The sequence below is a fragment of the Salvelinus alpinus genome, chromosome 1 (assembly GCF_045679555.1).
Source record: "Salvelinus alpinus chromosome 1, SLU_Salpinus.1, whole genome shotgun sequence".
Lineage (NCBI taxonomy): Eukaryota > Metazoa > Chordata > Actinopteri > Salmoniformes > Salmonidae > Salvelinus > Salvelinus alpinus.
In genome coordinates this window covers 35,347,587-35,369,996 of record NC_092086.1, presented here as the reverse complement: position 1 = coordinate 35,369,996, position 22,410 = coordinate 35,347,587, and the positions used below count along the sequence as shown (strand labels likewise).

The window sequence follows — 22,410 nt, the reverse complement described above, 5'->3', positions numbered from 1 at the left end:
GATAGTAACATAAAGGTTTATAGACGTGGACATACTTGGGTCACGGAAGGTTCCTGTAGATCCATGGAGAAGCCACAAAGAAAGGAATGAAAAATACTGGTGAGTGAGTCACTTTTACTCCTCCTCTCTCTCTCTCTTTCATCACTCTCTCTCTCTGTCGCTCTATTTTGCTCTCCCTCTCTCACCCCCTCTCTCTACAATCAATAGCTTTTATTGCTATGATAAAGACTAACAAGAGAACACATCAGCCAATAATACCCACAACAAAAGTCAAACCGCTCAAACAAATATACAAGACAATGTATTAGCCAGTAAGAGGCTTTGAAGCCACCGGTCAGCCATATTGGCACTCCTCAGAAGAAGCAGTCCTTCATAGGAATTAATGGAATTATACAGTATGTTAATTCAATGTTTCAGGAACACAATGACATGTATTTTGATGTTGTAGTGGGGACAGAAATGTTAGAACCAAAAATGATATATCTTTTTTATTTGATGTTTAGCTCTATAATATAATAAACGTGGCAAAAACAAATGTAGACATTAATAAATGCTTTTCCATAGCTTCCCCCCCAAAATTTTACAACGGTGAGGGTGTGCCAAGATGGAGGAGTAGTGGCTTCAAAACAGCGCCTCCTGTTAGTCATCTAGTGTAAATCATCTATAAATCATTGATAAAACACAGGCACACAAACACACACGGCCTCATAAACAAACACACAACTTGTAGTTTTGACATGATAATCCACCATCATTTACACCACACACACACACACACACACACACACACACACACACACACACACACACACACACACACACACACACACACACACACACACACACACACACACACACACACACACACACACACACACACACACACAAGCCACTGGGGTATATTCTGCTGTGATTCAGTGCATCCATAATGCATGCACCACCATCTCATAAAGTAGCAGTAATGCTTATTCTACGACGCGCCTTCAAAACACCAAAAAATGTTGTGATTTTCCTCCCAAATTGCCATCATCAGAGTGATCGCATCGAAATGAGAGGCATGGCGAGGCATGGCTTCCCTAAGCAAATCCGCGTTAGACTGCGGTTCGGTGTGGATTTAATTTTTAATGCGTGGTATGATTTTAATCAAGACTCGTCGGCGGTTGCTATGGCGGTGGTGGAAGGGCTAATTAGACATTCTAATGAAGTACACTTCCTACTTCCCCTCCTCTCAGGGTTCTAAAAATGTCCCTGCCGCTGCTGAGCCGGACCCCGTGGCCGTCAGGCTGCCTGACGCATTGTGCAGAGAGTGTTTAAAATATTAAACAGAGATGCTGTCTACAATTTCAGGCCTCTACGACGACACAACTTGCTGCTACTATAGTAACTCTCTACCGGCTGGCACACTCCCTCTCAGTCAGGCAGGGAGCACACAGATAGAGAAGAGATAGAGAGGAGGGAGCACAGAGCAAGTACTCTGTATTTTGGCCCATTCCTCCTGACAGAGCTGGTGTAACTGAGTCAGGTTTGTAGGCCTCCTTGCTCGCACATGCTTTTTCAGGTCTGCCCACACATTTTCTATAGGATTGAGGTCAGGGCTTTGTGATGGCCACTCCAATACCTTGACTTTGCTGTCCTTAAGCCATTTTGCCACAACTTTGGAAGTATGCTTGAGGTCATTGTCCATTTGGAAGACCCATTTGCGACCAAGCTTTAACTTTCTGACTGATGTCTTGAGATGTTGCTTCAATATATCCACATCATTTTCCTACCTCATGATGCCATTTATTTTGTGAAGTGCACCAGTCCCTCCTGCAGCAAAGCACCCCCACAACATGATGCTGCCACCCCCGTGCTTCACGGTTGGGATGGTGTTCTGTGGCTTGCAAGCCTCCCCCTTTTTCCTCCAAACATAACATAGGTCATTATGGCCAAACAGTTATATTTTTGTTTCATCAGACCAGAGGGCATTTCTCAAAAAAGTACGATCTTTGTCCCCATGTGCAGTTGCCAACCGTAGTCTGGCTTTTTTTGTGGCGGTTTTGGAGCAGTGGCTACTTCCTTGCTGAGCGGCCTTTCAGGTGATGTCGATATAGGACTCGTTTTACTGTGGATATAGATACTTTTGTACCTGTTTCCTCCAGCCTCTTCACAAGGTCCTTTGCTGTTGTTCTGGGATTGCGTACATGGTGTTTATACTTCCGTACTATTGTTTGTACAGATGAACGTGGTACCTTCAGGCATTTGGAAATTGCTCCCAAGGATGAACCAGACTTGTTGAGGTCTACAATTTCTTTTCTGAGGTCTTGGCTGATTTCTTTTGATTTTTCCATGATGTCAAGCAAAGAGGCACTGAGTTTGAAGGTAGGCCTTGAAATACATCCACAGGTACACCTCCAATTGACTCAAATGATGTCAATTAGCCTACCAGAAGCTTCTAAAGCCATGACATAATTTTCTGGAATTTTCCAAGCTGTTTAAAGGCACAGTCAACTTAGTGTATGTAAACGTCTGACCCACTGGAATTGTGATACAGTGAATTATAAGTTAAATAATCTGTCTATAAACAATTGTTGGAAAAATTACTTGTGTCATGCACATTTCCAAAACTATAGTTTGTTAACAAGAAATTTGTGGAGTCGTTGAAAATAAAACTTCCGACTTCAACAGTATATACACTGAGTGTACAAAACATTAAGGACACATTCCTAATATTGAGTTCCAAACCGATGCGCCTGGCACCTACTACCATACCCCGTTCAAAGGCACTTAAATAATTTGTCTTGCCCATTCACCCTCTGAATGGCACACATACATAATCCATGTCTCAATTGTCTCAAGGCTTAAAAATCCTTCTTTAACCTGTCTCCTCCCCTTCATCTACACTGATTGAAGTGGATTTAACAGGTGACATCAATAAGGGATCATAGCTTTCACCTGGTCAGTCTGTCATGGAAAGTGCGGGTGTTCTTAATGTTTTGTACACTCAGTGTATTTATAGTATTTAAATCCTACAATCAAAATGCTCCATAAACCTGAACAAATCAGATACATGAATCTGAATGGAGTCCACTGTCCCAATCACTCTAGCCACCGCTGTCTTCTGCTGTTCTCAGTGAATTATCACAGCATTATGTGACACATTTACTCTGGGGAGAGTATGAGAAGGGAAGCTGCCCCCAAGATTTCTCCTTCAGTCACAGATGAAGCTTTACTTCTAATCAATTTCTGCTTCTTCATATCAACAAGGCAGGATTAGAGACCTGGCCAGATGGCTAGGCAGTTGGCACGGCTCTCTCTCTCTCTACTGCTGAATCCGTCTGACAGATACATACACTCACCGCCAGTGAAACACACACACACACACACACACACACACACACACACACACACACACACACACACACACACACACACACACACACACACACACACACACACACACACACACACACACACACACACACACACACACACACACACACACACACTTTTTCCATCTTCCACACAATGAGGCATAAAAAGACTAACAGACAGAAAAATATTTAGACGCAAAAAAACAAGAAAATATATTTGCATAATATGCAGAAGCACACACGCACACGCACGCACGCACACGCACACACACACGCACACACACACATACATACTAAGGTTTACTTACCGGTGGAGTTGAAGACCCCAGGAGAAGGGGGAGTGAAGCTCTCAGCCAGTAGGGTGTTGTAGGGAGAGGTGCCGGTACGGGTCTGTAACACTGGGTTGGTCAGGAGGTGGTTTCCCATGGTGGCTAAGAGAAAGAGACATAACATCATAAAACATAAACATCTATTTATCATAAACATTTACTTTACCGTAAACATCTACTTTACAATAAACATCTACTTTACAATAAACATCTACTTTACAATAAACATCTACTTTACCACAAACATCTACTTTACCATAAACATCTACTTTACCATAAACATCTACTTTATCATAAACATCTTCCTTACCATAAACATCTACTTTACAATAAACATCTACTTTACAATAAACATCTACTTTACCACAAACATCTACTTTACCATAAACATCTACTTTACCATAAACATCTACTTTACAATAAACATCTACTTTACAATAAACATCTACTTTACCACAAACATCTACTTTACCATAAACATCTACTTTACCATAAACATCTACTTTACCATAAACATCTACTTTACCATAAACATCTACTTTACAATAAACATCTACTTTACCACAAACATCTACTTTACCATAAACATCTACTTTACAATAAACATCTATTTTACCATAAACATCTACTTTACTGTAAACATCTACTTTACCATAAACATCTACTTTACAATAAACATCTACTTTACCACAAACATCTACTTTACCATAAACATCTACTTTACAATAAACATCTACTTTACCACAAACATCTATTTACCATAAACATCTATTTTACCACAAACATCTATTTTACCATAAACATCTACTTTACCATAAACATCTACTTTACAATAAACATCTACTTTACCACAAACATCTATTTTACAATAAACATCTACTTTACCATAAACATCTATTTTACCACAAACATCTATTTTACAATAAACATCTACTTTACCATAAACATCTATTTACCATAAACATCTATTTTACAATAAACATCTACTTTACCATAAACATCTATTTTACCATAAACATCTATTTTACCATAAACATCTATTTTACCACAAACATCTATTTTACCACAAACATCTACTTTACCACAAACATCTATTTTACCATAAACATCTATTTTACCACAAACATCTATTTTACCATAAACATCTATTTTACCATAAACATATATTTTACCACAAACATATATTTTACCATAAACATCTACTTTACCACAAACATCTACTTTACTTTAAAAATATAACAGACAATATAATTAGAGGCACTGTATAAATGTGATAACAATGCCTCAAAATATAATACATAATGAATATTATACATAATACATAATTAACATTATACATAGGAATACAGGCCATTGACAGGTTATTCAAAAATATGTTAAATTCATATTCAAATCGATAGGGATATGTATATCACAGTAATGTTCTACAGGGTAATGCATTTTACAGTACACCCCTGAATGTTTTTACCTTGCTATTGTAACCTTTGAGTAAAATACATTTCCAGCGGAAAGGTGCTGTTTGCAGGCAGCGTTGCCATTTGGAATATTGTTCTGTATCTTACAACGTAGTCGAAGGGGGAATACTAATGCATATCATTACGTAGTCAGAGAGTGCAGTCATTGAAACACAGTTCATTTCACAGTGAAATGCGAATGCCACCTTTAGACAAATATAATTCAAAGAAATGGAACATTGAGAATGTTCTGTAATGCCCATGTATGGCTTCAGCCCCAGGCGGTCGAATAGAAATGCCATGAAATTAAAAATAGGACAGCATGACGGAGAGTGGTCTAAGGCGAAGTGCAACCTTCAGGTCTCAACCAAACCATTCATCACAGAGACAATGAGAAAGACAGAGAGAATTTCACACTAAAACACTCACATTCTTTCATTTCTTTGTTAGTTCGTTCACCCATCACCCACTCTCCAATTCTTTCTCTTGCTCTCTACCTCACGCACACAGTCACTCTTTTATCCCCTCTCTCATTCTCTCTCTCTCTCTCTCTCTTTCGCTCTCTCGTCCCTGTCTCTCTCCAACCAAATTACTCAGGATTAACTTTCCAGAAACACCTTGGAAGAATATCCTGTCGACAATTTAAAAACAACAACTTTTAAGTGTTGGAGAGAGAAAGTAGGGCAGGCACTGGGAAGCTGGGGAGCTTCATTCAGAGAGGAGGAAGCCTCATCACGCCTTGTCTCCTGGACAGATCACTATTGTCTGAAGAGAAACAAGTTGATAAAGAAGTTAAGTGGGGAAATCAAAGAGATAAGAGATGCCAGCGATAACAACGAAGACAGCGGCTCTCGTCGAGATTCGTCCCATTTAATTATTGCTCCATGATAGCGTCTCTCCTTCTCTTTATTTCTCGCTCTCTCGTTCTTTCTCTCTGTCTCTCGAATGGAGCGGCCATCTTTCGCTTTCTGCCAACAACGACAAACTTTTCTCAAATGCTCGGGAAAAGAAAGGACTTCGCACTTGGCAGCGCCTTTGTTTAGCGTTTCTCCCTCTAGCTCTATCCCTCCTCTATCCGTCCTTCACCTATCCCTCCTCCTCTCTTTATCCCAGCTTCCTCTATCCCTCAATTCCTCCTTCCTCTTTCCCTATAAACTGAGTAAACAAAACATTAAGAACACCTGCTTTTTCCATGACAGACTGACCAGGTGAATCCAGGTGAAAGCTTATTGATGTCACTTGGTAAATCCACTTCAATCAGTGTAGATGAAGGAGAGGAGACAGGTTAAAGAAGGATTTTTAAGCCTTGAGACATGGATTGTGTATGGGGTACGGTAGCATGTGCCAGGCGCACCGGATTGTGTCAAGAACTGCAACGCTGCTGGGTTTTTCACGCTCAACAGTTTGCCGTGTTTATCAAGAATGGTCCACCACCCAATGAACATCCAGCCAACTTGACACAACGGTGGGAAGCATTGGAGTCAACATGGGACAGCATCCCTGTGGAATGCTTTCTACACCTTGTAGAGTGGATGTTAGGAAGGTGTTTCTAATGTTTGGTATACTCAGTGTATAATTTTTCCTCCGTGATGTCAGTTCCAGGAAAACGAATCTCCTTCCCCTCCCCTCCTCTCTTCTTACTCTCTCCTCCTCTCCTCGCACCCCCTCCCTCACTTGTTCCTGTCACTCTCTTCAATAAGACTAATTACCCCCAGCCAGCTCGTACGCTAATCAGTTCATTAAAAACAAAATGGAAGAAATTAACATAAAGAGTGATGGTTGATTTAGCGACTACCTCTTTGTCATCATCAACTCTTCCCTCCCTCCCAGATAATTCTGATCCCCATGACGATGGCTGCCACGGCGACGGTATGCCACCGGCTGCTCAGGCTATTGCTCGTGTCAATGTACACTGGCTCCTCTTCCTCGCTCTCTGTCTCTGACAGTAGACTCAGTGGTGCTCCTACTTCGTTCTGCCTGTCTGTCTGTCAGTTCTGATGAGCCTGCCATAGAGGTGTGCGTGATTGGAGAGGGGGACAGCAGGGGGGTTAGAGAGGGGTTAAGGGGGTGGGGAGTCTCACCACGGTTGAGTGAAGGAGTACTGTTGATGTCTCCCGCCATGAAGGAAGATTCCGTCTGCTTCCGAACCGTGTCGTTCCACATCCTGCGGATCCGACTCTGGAACGCCGGAGAAGAGAAGCACACAGTGAAACAAAACAAGACAGACAGACAGACAGATAGACAGACAGGAATTAACAAGACAGACAGACAGATAGATAGACAGACAGGAATTAACAAGACAGACAGACAGATAGATAGACAGAAAGGAATTAACAAGACAGACAGACAGATAGACAGACAGGAATTAACAATATGATATGATATTGTAACTATGTGAGGCTGGAACATGGCCAAGCTTGCATGGATCTGTCTAAAACTACTAAGCAAACACATACATGCTACCAGAGATACATGAAGTAAATAAGCTCACGCAGCAGGCATACTAACATAAACAAGTTAATACACACAGATAAACAACATCAGATTGAGACGTGGTAGATCCAAATAGAGATGAAGGTTTCTGATTAGATTTGTGAAGCGTGTGATAGCCGGTATGTCAACTGTAGACTGAGAGTGTATTGTGTGTGTGTGTTTGGAGTGTTGTCAAAGAGAATTAGGTATGGGACAGGCCTACACTCTGTAGATTGGTGCGTGTACCCGTAATCTGTGGGTTTGTGTATGGCATGATGTGGCCTGTGTGTGCACCCATGTAGTCCTTTAGAGTCTGTGCGTGTATGCATGCGTGCACGTGTGTGTGTGTGTGTTTGTGGTGTGTGTGTGTTTGTGGTGTGTATGTGTTTGTGGTGTGTATGTGTTTGTGGTGTGTGTGCGGTTGTGTCTGTGCGTGTGTATGTCCGTTCACTGACTTGTCTGTGTGCGGCAGCGTGGCGGGCCTGGTTGCCAGTGTAGTAGCGGTTGTTGGCACGCAGGGCAGAGTTCTTCAGGGAGCCGTGGGAGCTGGTGGTGGAGGTACGGCTGCAGCAGTACGAGTGACGCAGACACTTACTGTACTCCTTATGGACCTGCATGGATAGAGAAGGCAAACATGGCTTAGACACACGCATGTAAGCAGTAGACTCACATACACACACACTAGTGGTGCGCGGGTCTGCTGTTTATTCACCTGCACCTGCCCATAATTGTTAATAACCCATCCTCAACCGCAAAACTATATGTGATTAAGTGAAAATCTGCACCGGACCCTAACCTGCTAACATAGAAAATCTGCACCGGACCCTAACCTGCAAACATAGAAAATGTGCACCGGACCCTAACCTGCTAACATAGAAAATCTGCACCGGACCCTAACCTGCTAACATAGAAAATCTGCACCGGACCCTAACCTGCAAACATAGAAAATGTGCACCGGACCCTAACCTGCTAACATAGAAAATCTGCACCGGACCCTAACCTGCTAACATAGAAAATGTGCTGTAGGCTACAGTCAGAGACGGCGGAACGATTTTTTGACAGGGGGTGCAAGACTTTTTGTTGTTGTTTGATTTAGATATGTTTCTGCTTATAATTTTCGACATTTTGGTAGGCTATTAGTTAGTCATCTTGTCTATAATTAGATACATGCAGCTACTCTTCTGTCATTATATGTTGCCTTAGAATCCTAAATAAACCATTGCTCACCAGAATAAGATCATAAATTGATAGAATGAATCCTTCAATCTAGTTAATATCGGTAGGCTAAAGTTTTCTCTGTCATCTCTGCTTCTTTCGTGGAGGAAAGATGTTTAGGGACCGGGGAGAAAATGGAATAACAAAAAAAAAAGTACATTTCCAAATGACATCAGTTTGACCGGTTGTAAAGCTGTGAAAACGACCCAACATGTTTCTGTTAAGATTTCAGTTCGGCTTGGATGCATATTTTATGTGGTTGAAATACTATCAGCTTTTATGATGTTGATAAAGAGAGCACCTTTACAGACAGTATCTAACTGCACATTCGCATTCTCTCAAGATGCTGAAAGAATCATATTTCTCCACTCCAGTTCCAGAATCAAAATGTAGCCTACATTTGGTGTATCATTTTACTACAAGAAATGCTTAATTCTGTAGGAGTTAATATTAAGACTATGTGAGAGGTTATAGTGTCCGTATTTCCGTTTCCATTTAACCCATCTGAACAGTAGGCTACAGTTCCCTTCTCGTGCCATAGGCCTGTCTGAAGTCCCCGTCTTGTGACTGTTGAATTTGTATAGTGGCTCACAATCATCACACACAACATAACACATAACATCACACATAACATCACACATAACATCACACACAACATCACACATAACATCACACATAACATCACACATAACATCACACATAACATCACACATAACATCACACACAACATCACACATAACATCACACATAACATCACACATAACATCACACATAACATCACACATAACATAGCAGCACTGCTATCATCCTCTTTTACCACTTCAAATCTTTCACAATCATTACTTTTCTGTCCCTTCTCTTTATTTTCAACTCTCCATTTTGCAGCTTTTCTCTTGAATTAAACTCTGACATTGTTATTTTTGCCTCTGTGGGTCAAAGTTAACTTTTCTACCCGTTCCCAAAATAATTATCCGATTGGCATGTAGGCTGTTGGTGCATGTACAGTTAGGCCCTAAGGCTAATGCCAGATAGCCTAAAACAGCTAAAGTAAAACCTCAATGTAGCCTAGACATATAAATTACACAAGAATTATACATTTATGGATTTTTCATTCTGAACATACGGACTCAGACCTTTTAGGGCAAGATTTTCATCACGCAAAGACATACATGCTTTGAGCAAATTAACATTTCAAATAGACAGAGCTCTGAATAGTGCACCTAGTGATGTACCGTGCATAATTACCCTGTTTAATTAAAATTTGGTTAAATAATCACCTCCTTCTCACAGGAATTATTAAGGGAAAGTAACAACATAAATCAGGCTGCAGATTGTAATTATATTCCATCATGTCTATTTAAATGTTATGCTTAGTTTACTCAATAGAAAAGGTCACTTTTAGATATGTGAGTGTTTGAGTTACCTTTTTCTGCAGGGCGCAGTGGAAGATGAAGATGAACATGCCCTGGAAGGCGTTGAAGGTGGTGAAGAGGTAGGCCATGATGACCGTGTTCTCGTTGATGAAGAGGAGGCCGAAGGACCAGGTCAGACCAAGCAGGAAGAGCAGGGCGATGGCCCCAATAGCCCATGACCTGGGGAGGAGAGGGCATGCTAATGTTAGCTTAGCATCACAATGAAACCACTCACACAGACCCCAGCCAACCCGCTACCCAGCATGGCTGTTTTGACTTAAGATGCATGTATCTCAACTGTACCTTTATCTGGAATATCTGCTTTGAAAATGACTCATTGTTATGACAATACAACGTGGTCTCAGAGCATTTCATATTATACTGTACGTAAATCTGAGAAACTAAATGTAGTATGATATGTTACGTCTCGTATGGTATGTTTTCATTTGTGGATCTCCATCATTTCAAAACATGTATGTTATGAATTCCAATTTGTTGTTGCTAACGTTAGCTAGGTGGCTAGCTCTTGAGGTTAGGATTTAAGGTTAAGGATTTATGGTTAAGGATAGGAGTTAGGTTAAAGGGTTAAGGTTAGGGTTAGTTAAAAGGGTTAAGGTTAGGGTTAGCTAAAAGGGTTAAGGTTAGGGTTAGGTGAAGGGTTAACTAAAAGGGTTAAGGTTAGGGTTAGCTAAAAGGGTTAAGGTTAGGGTTAGGTGAAGGGTTAACTAAAAGGGTTAAGGTTAGGGTTAGCTAAAAGGGTTAAGGTTAAGGTTAGGTGAAGGGTTAACTAAAAGGGTTAAGGTTAGGGTTAGCTAAAAGGGTTAAGGTTAGGGTTAGGTGAAGGGTTAACTAAAAGGGTTAAGGTTATGGTTAGGGGAAGGGTTAGTTAACATGCTAAGTAGTTGCAATGTAGCTAAAAAGTAGTAACTAGTTGTAAAGTTGCTAATTAGCTAAAGTTGTCCATGATGAGATTCAAACACTCAACCTTTGGGTTTCTAGACGTTTATGTTATTTGTCCACCCATCAACCCCGACCAACCACCCTACTTTTGTTTTTGCCTTAAGTAACCTTCTGTCTTATGTAACCATACCAAACGTAACATATCATACTAATTTAAGTGTCCTGGATTTACATTTACTATGTAACCAGTCTGGACAATATGATAAACATTATTCTGCTTTTCCTTCATTTTTTCAGATTTACAACCCATGTCTCACTGATACAGGAAATGCCCTAATCACATGACCTGGGATGCTTCACTGACCCCTAACCTCTGCTGAGAGGGACTCACTTGATGTTGTCGAGGCGGCTGGAGTCAGGTTTTAGGGCAGAGGAGTTGCGGGTCATCTTGTGCACGGTGATCATGAGGAACACCAGGTTCAGCTAGGGGGGAAAGATCAAAGGTTACACACCTCTACAACACATTCAGTGGAATCCTAGAACACACTCTGGTCTTAAATTGTTGTAATATTTGTGAAGTTAGCCTTTAGTACAGGCCCTATGTTCCTCCAGGAACTAAGAGGATTAAGTAAATAAGTAAGTAGCCTGAATGAAAAAGAATGTAATACAGTTGGTCATAATAGCATCATAATGAATGACTGTACCATAATAACAAAAGAAACAGGGCCAATGAAGCTCCAGATGAAGTAGTTATCCACCCGCAACCAGCACCTAGACATGGGACAAAGGAAAAGATTCAAATATCACAGTCACACTCGCACACATGCACCCATGCACACACACACACATCACACACACAAATCACAAACACACACTCATCCCCTGTCTCGGAGGATATCTTATAGAAGCTAATCAGCAGGCTTCGGCTAACTCTGTTCAAAACCCTTGTCCATGGGGGGAAGGCAACGAAGAGAACAATCCTCTTCACACTACACTCCATATTACATTCCCTGTTAGGGGAATAGTCTAGGCACTCTAAACTAGCATAATCCTGTCTCTCAATCTACAGGTGAAAAGGGACTGCTTCACACGTACGCTTTCTTGGTCCCATAGCTCCGGTAGTCTATGGCTGCCGAGATGCCCACCACCAGAGCTGGGAAGCAGTAGCCACACAAGTAGTAGTACTTCTTGCGGGAGTACTCGCTCTCAAACACCTCCACCAGCAACAGATAGAGCTGCACCCCCTCCAGGCACATCCAGGAGAATGCAGCCAGGAAGAAGAAGTGAAGCAGCCCAGCAAAGATCGGACAGGCAATCTGAGAGACAGAGAGAGAAGGAGAAAGAGACAGAGGGAGACAGAGGGAGGTCAGGGAGTGAGAGAGAGAAAGAATGAGAAGGAGAGTAAAATAAAATAAAAATAGAGATTTAAAAAACAGAGGGGTGAAAAGGAGTGAAAGAGAAAGGGAAAATAGCAAAGGAAGGTGAGTAAGATTCAGAAAAGGTCAGCATAGGGTCATTCAAGCCCTATAATGGAGGACCTTTTCATTCTCATGGTCCATAATGAAAAGCACTTCCCCTTTAGTCTGTCTGATGGTGTTCCAAGTGCGAGACAGACGTCTCTCTGTCCTGTATTAGGTGTTCCATGTACGAGACAGACGTCTCTCTGTCCTGTATTAGGTGTTCCATGTACGAGACAGACGTCTCTCTGTCCTGTATTAGGTGTTCCATGTACGAGACAGACGTCTCTCTGTCCTGTATTAGGTGTTCCATGTACGAGACAGACGTCTCTCTGTCCTGTATTAGGTGTTCCATGTACGAGACAGACGTCTCTCTGTCCTGTATTAGGTGTTCCATGTACGAGACAGACGTCTCTCTGTCCTGTATTAGGTGTTCCATGTACGAGACAGACGTCTCTCTGTCCTGTATTAGGTGTTCCATGTACGAGACAGACGTCTCTCTGTCCTGTATTAGGTGTTCCATGTACGAGGCACTTGTCCCCTAGCCTGGCTCCAGATCAGTTATTTCACATGCCACATGACAATGTCTTTATGACTTAACAAGACAGCACAAACAGATCTGGAACCAGGCTACATGTCCCTCTCTCCCTCTCCCCTCCCCTACTCACGTGGTACTGGGTCTTGTCGATGCCGATAAGGAAGAGGAGCTCTGCGATGAAGAGGTTGATGCAGAGGTTCTTGTGGATGGTGTTGCGGTCGGTCTGCAGGCCCCTCAGGAAGCAAAAGGTAGAGATGCAGATAGCCAGGCACACCAGGCTGATCACTATGCCCACCCAGGTGATAACAAACAGGATCAACTCGTGCATCCTCCCAGGGTACTGTGAGAGAGGGATGGTGGGGATGGAGAGGGAGAAATAGGGTGGGGGAGAGAGATGGGGGAGAAGAGGAAGAGGAGAGGTGAGGGGAGACAGATATAGGGAGGAAAGGAATGGGAGGTAGGAATGATGGGAGACAAGGAGAAAGACAAGGAGGGACAGGGTGAGAGTGAGAGAGAGAGTTTATATTTGTAAATGTATTCACATTCAGCTAAAATGTAGAGACAAGGAGACGAGACATCCTGAAAAAATACATGACATTCACATTCAAGTGAATGTCAGTCAGAGTTGCAGGACATGAATTTGTAAGTGTGAGTGCGTGGGAGGGAGAAATAAAGAGAGAGAGAGATGGAAGGAGAAAGAGAGAGTAGTTTGAGTAAGTGTGTGTGTGTTTACATGCATGTGTGTGTTTGTGTGTATGTGTGCGCATGTAGGTGTGTGTGTGTGCCAAGGTTATTATAGTTTAGTGTTTTTATATTCGTTTTTATATCTATTAGTTTGAAGAATATTGTTTCAAATTCAGTTTAGTTTCAGTTAGTTTCACATTCACTTGACTAGTTTTTATTTAGTTTAAAGGGGCAATCAGCAGTTGTAACATACATTTTTTGCCTTGTAAATTAATGACATGCACCCATTGATTCTTGAAGAATATTACTTATAAATGAGCTTAGTTCAACTGTCGTACCCCATCAGGACTTCAAAAATAAGCTTGTTTATTCTGTTTGTAAACAAAGTAAATGTAAACAAACAATGTATAGCATAAAAAACATGGTTAAAACTATCATTTGGATATCATGCATGGTCAGTCCTTGCATGCATAGCTATGTCTATGAATTTCTTGTTTTTACTTCCTGCTTTTACTTCCTGTTTTGAGAAATTGTAGAAATGGGTGGGGATATTGTAGGAATGGGTGGAGTTTAGTCATAATTATGACTGTGGGTGTGTTATCTAGTGACGGCCATCAATATGTGCTGTGTCATAGAGATCCTGTTAAATTACTAGAGGGGCTATTTAATAAACCCTCAATGTTCCATCAGCAACTGATTTCAGCAAGTTTATGGATGTGGATTGACTGCATTGTTTGAATAGAATGTTGGCATACTGTCAGTTACTTTGAAAAATGAATGGAATTTCCTCTACAATTGGATGGCTAGCTAGCTAACAAACATACAGTGCAGATAAATTCTTAAAATGCATTATTTTACACAATATCTTATCACAGCACTGGTTGAACAACTCCCTAACCAAAATGGCTGATCTTTATCCCATCATAAGAAGGTTCATGTCCATTCTAGTATTCAAATTCCTAATTATATGTGCTGTGATTTGTTGATTCAGCTCTAATGAGATTACATAAACATATATTCCATTGTATTAGCCATATCAGTTAACATCATTTGATTGAACATTCTACATTACCATGGAAATTATTGCGTCACAATACCAGGCAGCCATTGCGAGTGTACCCATGAGTTTACCAGTCAAATTGCCAGGGTGAGCAGTTCCAAGCCCATTCTATTCATCGTTTCCTACAACACCTTGCTTGTTTCAGCAAGGAGCAATAACATTTTATCATGTTGTCAAGAGTACAAGAGTTATTGCAGAAACAGGGCACGTTTGATCACTTTTGTCAAGTCGTTGACCATTTTTGGTCACAGCCTTTCCAAAGTGTGTTGCATTATGGGGATAAAAACTGTCTGACTTGTGCCTATATGACAACTGCATGAACTTTACAAAAACCATGTGGTCAAAGATCATGAAGTGTTGACTCCAGTCAACTTCAAGTTTCTGCATTTGCTCTTCATCAACTTCATCCTGTAGCCATTGCCTGCATTGTAGGAGGCTCTATTGTCAACCAATCATTATGGTGTTTTTGTTTGACCCACGGGAAGTGACCAAAGACATGACTGAAACAGGAACACACTTTGCCGTGATTCACATACTGTATATGTAAATTCAGCAAAAAAAATAAACGTCCTCTCACTGTCAACTGCGCTTATTTTCAGCAAACTTAGATGTTTAAATATTTGTATGAACATAACAAGATTCAACAACTGAGACATATACTGAACAAGTTCCACAGACACGTGATTAAGAGAAATTGAATAATGTGTCCCTGAACAAAGGTGGGGGGGGTCAAAATCAAAAGTAACAGTCAGCATCTGCTGTGGCCACCAGCTGCATTAAGAACTGCAGTGCATCTCCTCCTCATGGACTGCACCAGATTTGCCAGTTCTTGCTGTGAGATGTTACCCCGCTCTTCCACCAAGGCACCTGCAAGTTCCCGGACATTTCTGGGGGGAATGTCCCTAGCCCTCACCCTCCGATCCAACAGGCTCCAGACTTGCTCAATGGGATTGAGATCTGGGCTCTTCGCTGGCCATGGCAGAACACATCCTCCTCCCTCATGTAGTACCCTTCCTGCAGGCTCATCCTGACATGACCCTCCAGCGAGACAATGCCACCAGCCATACTGCTCGTTCTGTGCGTGATTTCCTGCAAAACAGGAATGTCAGTCTTCCCTGTAACGCACAGCGTTGAGATTGCCTGCAATGACAACAAGCTCAGTCCGATGATGCTGTGACACACCGCCCCAGACCATGACGGACCCTCCACCTCCAAATCGGTCCCGCTCCAGTGTACAGGCCTCTGTGTAACGCTCATTCCTTCGATGATAAAGGTGATTCCGACCATCACCCCTGGTGAGAAAAAAACGCAACTCGTCAGTGAAGAGCACTTTTTGCCAGTCCTGTCTGGTCCAGCGACAGTGGGTTTGTGCCCATAGGCGACGTTGTTGCCGGTGATGTCTGGTGAGGACCTGCCTTACAACAGGCCTACAAGCCCTCAGTCCAGCCTCTCTCAGCCTATTGTGGACAGTCTGAGCACTGATGGAGGGATTGTGTGTTCTTGGTGTAACTCGGGCAGTTGTTGTTGCCATCCTGTACCTGTCCTGCAGATGTGATGTTTGGATGTACCTATCCTGTGCAGGTGTTGTTACACGTGATCTGCCACTGTGAGGACGATCAGCTGTCCGTCCTGTCCCCCTGTAGCGCTGTCTTAGGCGTCTCACAGTACGGACATTGCAATTTATTGCCCTGGCCACATCTGCAATCCTCATGCCTCCTTGCAGCAAGCCTAAGGCATGTTCACGCAGTTGGGCATCTTTCTTTTGGTATTTTTCAGAGTCAGTAGAAAGGCCTCTTTAGTGTCCTACGTTTTCATAACTGTGACCCTAATTGCCTACCGTCTGTAAGCTGTTAGTGTCTTAACGACTGTTCCACATGGAACAACTGTTCCACATTACCATGTTCATTAGTTGTTTATGGTTCATTGAACAAGCATGGGAAACAGTGTTTAACCTCTTGACGCTAGGGGTCAGATTATTATTATTATTATTTTTAAAATAACGTTCCCAAGGTAAACTGACTATTTCTCAGGTCCAGATCATAGAATATGCATATCATTTACAGATTAGGATAGAAAACACTCCAAAGTTTCCAAAACTGTCAAAATATTGTCTGTGAGTATAACAAAACTGATTCTGCAGGCGAAAACCTGAGAAAATCTAACCCGGAAGTGTGTTTCCTGGACAGTCTTTCTTCCATTTAAAGGGGTATCAACCAGATTCCTTTTCCAATGGCTTCCTCAGGCTGTGACCAGGCTTTAGACATAGTTTCAGGCTTTTATTTTGAAAAATGAGCGAGATTTTTCAAAAGTAGTCAGGTGTCCTCTGAATAGTTCCTGCGCGCGAGAGGGGAGCTCTCCATTTTCTTTTTCTCTCTTATTGAATAGGTTACGATCCGGTTTAAATATTATCGATTATGTTTGTTAAAACCAACCTGAGGATTGATTATAAAAAACATTTGACATGTTTCTACGACCATTACGGATACTTTTTGGAATTTTCGTCGAACGGAACGAGGCTTTGGTTTTCTGAACATAACGCGCAACCCAAATGGCGTTTTTTTGTTATAAAAGTAATATTTATCGTTGTTGTGTAACTGGGAGTCTCGTGAGTGCAAACATCCGAAGATTATCAAAGGTAAGCGATTCATTTGATTGCTTTTCTGACTTTCGTGACCAAGCTAACCAAGCTAATATAAGGCTAACTGTTGTAGCATTGATTGATACACTCACAAAAGCTTAGATTGCTTTCGTTGCAAAGCATATTTTCAAAATCTGACACGATAGGTGGATTAACAACAAGCTAAGCTGTGTTTGGTATATTTCACTTGTGATTGCATGATTATACATATTTTTAGTAATATTTTTGTATCTGATACGTTTGGGAATTTTCTTCTGCCTTTCAGCACCGGAACGAGGCTGTAGTTTTCTGAACATAACGCGCAACCCAAATGGCGTTTTTTTGTTATAAAAGTAATATTTATCGAACAAAAATAACATTTATTGTGTAACTGGGAGTCTCGTGAGTGCAAACATCCGAAGATTATCAAAGGTAAGCGATTAATTTTATTGCTTTTCTGACTTTCGTGACCATGCTAATTTGGGGCTAGCTGTTTTAGCATTGATTGATACACTCACAAAAGCTTGGATTTCTTTCTCTGCAAAGCATATTTTCAAAATCTGACACGATAGGTGGATTAACAACAAGCTAAACTGTGTTTTGGTATATTTCACTTGTGATTGCATGATTATAAATATTTTTTGTAATATTTTGCGCCCTGCAATTCAGCGGTTGTTTAGGAAAATGATCCCGTAAAAGGGATCCGTAGCGCAGAGAAGTTAAACCCTTTACAATGAAGATATGTGAAGTTATTTGGATTTTTACGAATTATCTTTGAAAGACAGGGCCCTTGAAAAAGGTATGTTTATTTTTTTGCTGAGTTAATATATAATGTGATATTTGAGGCTCTCTCACCAGTTGATAGTCCAATGTACACGCACATACAGTGGCTTGCGAAAGTATTCACCACCCTTGGCATTTTCCCTATTTTGTTGCCTTACAACCTGGAAATAAAATGGATTTTTGGGGGATTTGTGTCATTTGATTTACACAACATGCCTAGCACTTTGAAGATGCAAAATATTTTTTGTGTGTGAAACAAACAAGAAATAAGAAAAAAAACTGAAAACTTGAGAGTGCATAACTATTCACCCCCCCAAAGTCAATACTTTGTAGAGCCACCTTTTGCAGCAATTACAGCTGCAAGTGGCTTGGGTTATGTCTCTATAAGCTTGGCACATCTAGCCACTGGGATTTTTGCCCATTCTTCAAAGCAAAACTGCTCCTTCAAGCTGGATGGGTTCCACTGGTGTACAGCAATATTTAAGTCATACTACAGATTCTCAATTGGATTGAGGTCTGGGCTTTGACTAGGCCATTCCAAGACATTTAAATGTTTCCCCTTAAACCACTCAAGTGTTGCTTTAGCAGTATGCTTAGAGTCATTGTCCTGCTGGAAGGTGAACCTCCTTCCCAGTCTCAAATCTCTGGAAGACTGAAACAGGTTTCCCTCAAGAATTTCGCTGTATTTAGCGCCAGCCATCATTCATTCAATTCTGACCAGTTTCCCAGTCCCTGCCGATGAAAAACATCGCCACAGCATGATGCTGCCACCACCATGCTTCACTGTGGGGATGGGGTTCTCGGGGTGATGAGAGGTGTTGAGTTTGAGCCAGACATAGAGTTTTCCTGGATGGCCAAAAAGCTCAATTTTAGTCTTATCTGACAAGAGTACCTTCTTCCATATGTTTGGGAAGTCTCCCACATGCCTTTTGGCGAACACCAAAAAGCAATGTTTTTTTTCCTGGCCACTCTTCCGTAAAGCCCAGCTCTGTGGAGTGTAGGGCTTAAAGTGGTCCTATGGACAGATACTCCAATCTCCGCTGTGGAGCTTTGCAGCTCCTTCGAGGTTATCTTTGGTCTCTTTGTTGCCTCTCTGATTAATGCCCTCCTAGCCTGGTCCATGAGTTTTGGTGGGCGACCCTCTCTTGGCAGGTTTGTTGTGGTGCCATATTCTTTCCATTTTTTAATAACAGATTTAATGGTGCTCTGTGGGATGTTCAAAGTTTCTGATATTTTTTATAACCCAATCCTGATCTGTACTTCTCCACAACTTTGTCCCTGACCTGTTTGGAGAGGTCCTTAGTCTTCATGGTGCTGCTTGCTTGGTGGTGCCCCTTGCGTACTGGAGTTGCAGACACTGGGGCCTTTCAGAGCAGGTGTATATATTCTTAGATCATGTGACACTTATATTGCACACAGGTGGACTTTATTTAACTAATTATGTGACTTCTGAAGGTAATTGGTTGCACCAGTGTCACGACCTGGCCTTAGTTATCTTTGTTTTCTTTATTATTTTAGTTAGGTCAGGGTGTGACATGGGGGAAGTATGTGTTTTGTATTGTCTAGGTTTTTTTGTATGTTTATGGGGCAGTGTTTAGTCTAGGTGTATGTATGTCTATGGTTGCCTAGATTGGTTCTCAATTAGAGACAGCTGTCTATCGTTGTCTCTGATTGGGAGCCATATTTAGGCAACCATAGTCATTAGGTAGTGTGTGGGTGATTGTCTATGTCTATGTTGCCTGTGTCTGCACTTGTCATTATTATAGCTTCACGTTTGTTGTTTTGTTTAGTTTGTAAGTGTTCTTCGTCTTCGTTGATTAAATATGTGTTCATTTCACGCTGCGCCTTGGTCCTCCTCTCTTTCACGTAACGACGATCGTGACAACCAGATCATATTTAGGGGCTTCATAGCAAAGGGAGTGAGTACATATACACGCACCACGTTTTGAATTTTTAGGAATTTTTTGAAAGAAGTTAAATTTTTCATTTAATTTCACCAATTTGGACTTGTTTGTGTATGTCCATTAAATGAAATCCAAATAAAAATCAATTTAAATTACACGTTGTAATACAACAAAACAGGAAAAACGCCAAGGGGGATGAATACTTTTGCAAGGCACTGTATATTTAGCCTTACCACTCAAACGCCCCCAATATATGTGGTGCTGCTCATGGCAACGTCATCTCACTGAGTCTACCTTTAAATTATAAAGTCAATCTCAACGTGACTCGCCAGGTTCCGAAGCTTGAAAACCCTATAAAAAAGCTTGAAAACCCCCTTCTATTTCCCCCCCCAAAAATTACTAAAACTGAACATAATTATTGATGGTTTTTATTATTGTAGTTAGTTTTGGAGTCAAAGATAACAGTTTCAGTATAGCCGGATGTGGAGATCCTGGGCTGGCGTGATAACACGTGGTCTGCGGTTGTGAGGCCCGTAGGACGTACTGCCAAATTCTCTAAAACAACATTGAGACGGCTGATGATTTTCGGGTTTTCATTTACTATAATAACCTTGGTGTGTGCCTGTGTGTGTGTGTGTGTGTGTGTGTGTGTGTGTGTGTGTGTGTGTGTGTGTGTGTGTGTGTGTGTGTGTGTGTGTGTGTGTGTGTGTGTGTGTGTGTGTGTGTAATATCCACTGGACCTACATCAGGCTGGTGGTGGGCCATGAGCACAGCAAAGTTGGTGAGGTGGGAACAGGAGCAGGTGGTGTGTGTGCTGTTGGTGTCCAGCAGTCTACAGCCCTGAGACGACCACTGGCCTGTCATCGACCGCTCAGAGTAATTCCAGAACGAACAGTTGGGACTGTAGTGGTTCTCCAACTGGAGGGAGAGAGTGAGAGAGGGTAATTTCAAATGAAAATTAATTAACTTTATTGATACCCAAGGTAAATGGTTCTGTTGCAGGATTTATAACAACACACAGACATAAATAACAAACATAAAGTGCTGCAATCCATTTAAACATGTTTATATACAGTACAAGCAGATGACAGGGAAATAAAATACAGCCTATTTAAACAGTTGGCAAATATGTGGGAGAGAGAGAGAAAGGGTGAGAGGTGAAATATATTGTAATGCATGTGTACGGTAACAGAACAGGGTGTACAGTGTGTGGGACGTAGTGTTTGATGCTCTGTATACAGTATGTGTATGGGCTTGTTTGTCTACTACAGTACAGTATGTGTATGGGCTTGTTAGTCTACTACAGTACAGTATGTGTATGGGCTTGTTTGTCTACTACAGTACAGTATGTGTATGGGCTTGTTAGTCTACTACAGTACAGTATGTGTATGGGCTTGTTTGTCTAATACAGTACAGTATGTGTATGGGCTTGTTTGTCTACTACAGTACAGTATGTGTATGGGCTTGTTAGTCTACTACAGTACAGTATGTGTATGGGCTTGTTAGTCTACTACAGTACAGTATGTGTATGGGCTTGTTAGTCTACTACAGTACAGTATGTGTATGGGCTTGTTTGTCTACTACAGTACAGTATGTGTATGGGCTTGTTTGTCTACTACAGTACAGTATGTGCATGGGCTTGTTAGTCTACTCCAGTACAGTATGTGTATGGGCTTGTTAGTCTACTACAGTACAGTATGGGCTTGTTAGTCTACTACAGTACAGTATGTGTATGGGCTTGTTTGTCTACTACAGTACAGTATGTGTATGGGCTTGTTAGTCTACTCCAGTACAGTATGTGTATGGGCTTGTTAGTCTACTCCAGTACAGTATGTGTATGGGCTTGTTTGTCTACTACAGTACAGTATGTGTATGGGCTTGTTAGTCTACTTCAGTACAGTATGTGTATGGGCTTGTTAGTCTAATACAGTACAGTATGGGCTTGTTAGTCTACTACAGTACAGTATGGGCTTGTTAGTCTACTCCAGTACAGTATGTGTATGGGCTTGTTAGTCTACTACAGTACAGTATGGGCTTGTTAGTCTACTCCAGTACAGTATGTGTATGGGCTTGTTAGTCTACTACAGTACAGTATGTGTATGGGCTTGTTAGTCTACTACAGTACAGTATGTGTATGGGCTTGTTAGTCTACTACAGTACAGTATGGGCTTGTTAGTCTACTACAGTACAGTATGTGTATGGGCTTGTTAGTCTACTTCAGTACAGTATGTG

The 22,410-nt window shown here is 41.5% G+C and overlaps 1 protein-coding gene across 4 annotated transcripts in view; it reads right to left on the bottom strand.

Moving 5' to 3' along the window:
* LOC139574180 (adhesion G protein-coupled receptor L1-like) overlaps positions 1 to 22,410 on the bottom strand; it is a 222,293-nt gene that overhangs the window by 9,235 nt on the left and 190,648 nt on the right. For all 4 annotated transcript variants that reach the window (XM_071398510.1, XM_071398519.1, XM_071398529.1 and 1 more), the window contains 10 exons: positions 20,923 to 21,096; positions 13,261 to 13,470; positions 12,231 to 12,451; positions 11,840 to 11,906; positions 11,527 to 11,618; positions 10,247 to 10,415; positions 8,064 to 8,219; positions 7,218 to 7,314; positions 3,662 to 3,784; positions 36 to 53 (listed from right to left, as the gene is read on the bottom strand). In XM_071398510.1, coding sequence (XP_071254611.1) covers positions 36 to 53; positions 3,662 to 3,784; positions 7,218 to 7,314; positions 8,064 to 8,219; positions 10,247 to 10,415; positions 11,527 to 11,618; positions 11,840 to 11,906; positions 12,231 to 12,451; positions 13,261 to 13,470; positions 20,923 to 21,096 — 1,327 coding nt within the window. The remainder of the gene's footprint in view (positions 1 to 35; positions 54 to 3,661; positions 3,785 to 7,217; positions 7,315 to 8,063; positions 8,220 to 10,246; positions 10,416 to 11,526; positions 11,619 to 11,839; positions 11,907 to 12,230; positions 12,452 to 13,260; positions 13,471 to 20,922; positions 21,097 to 22,410) is intronic.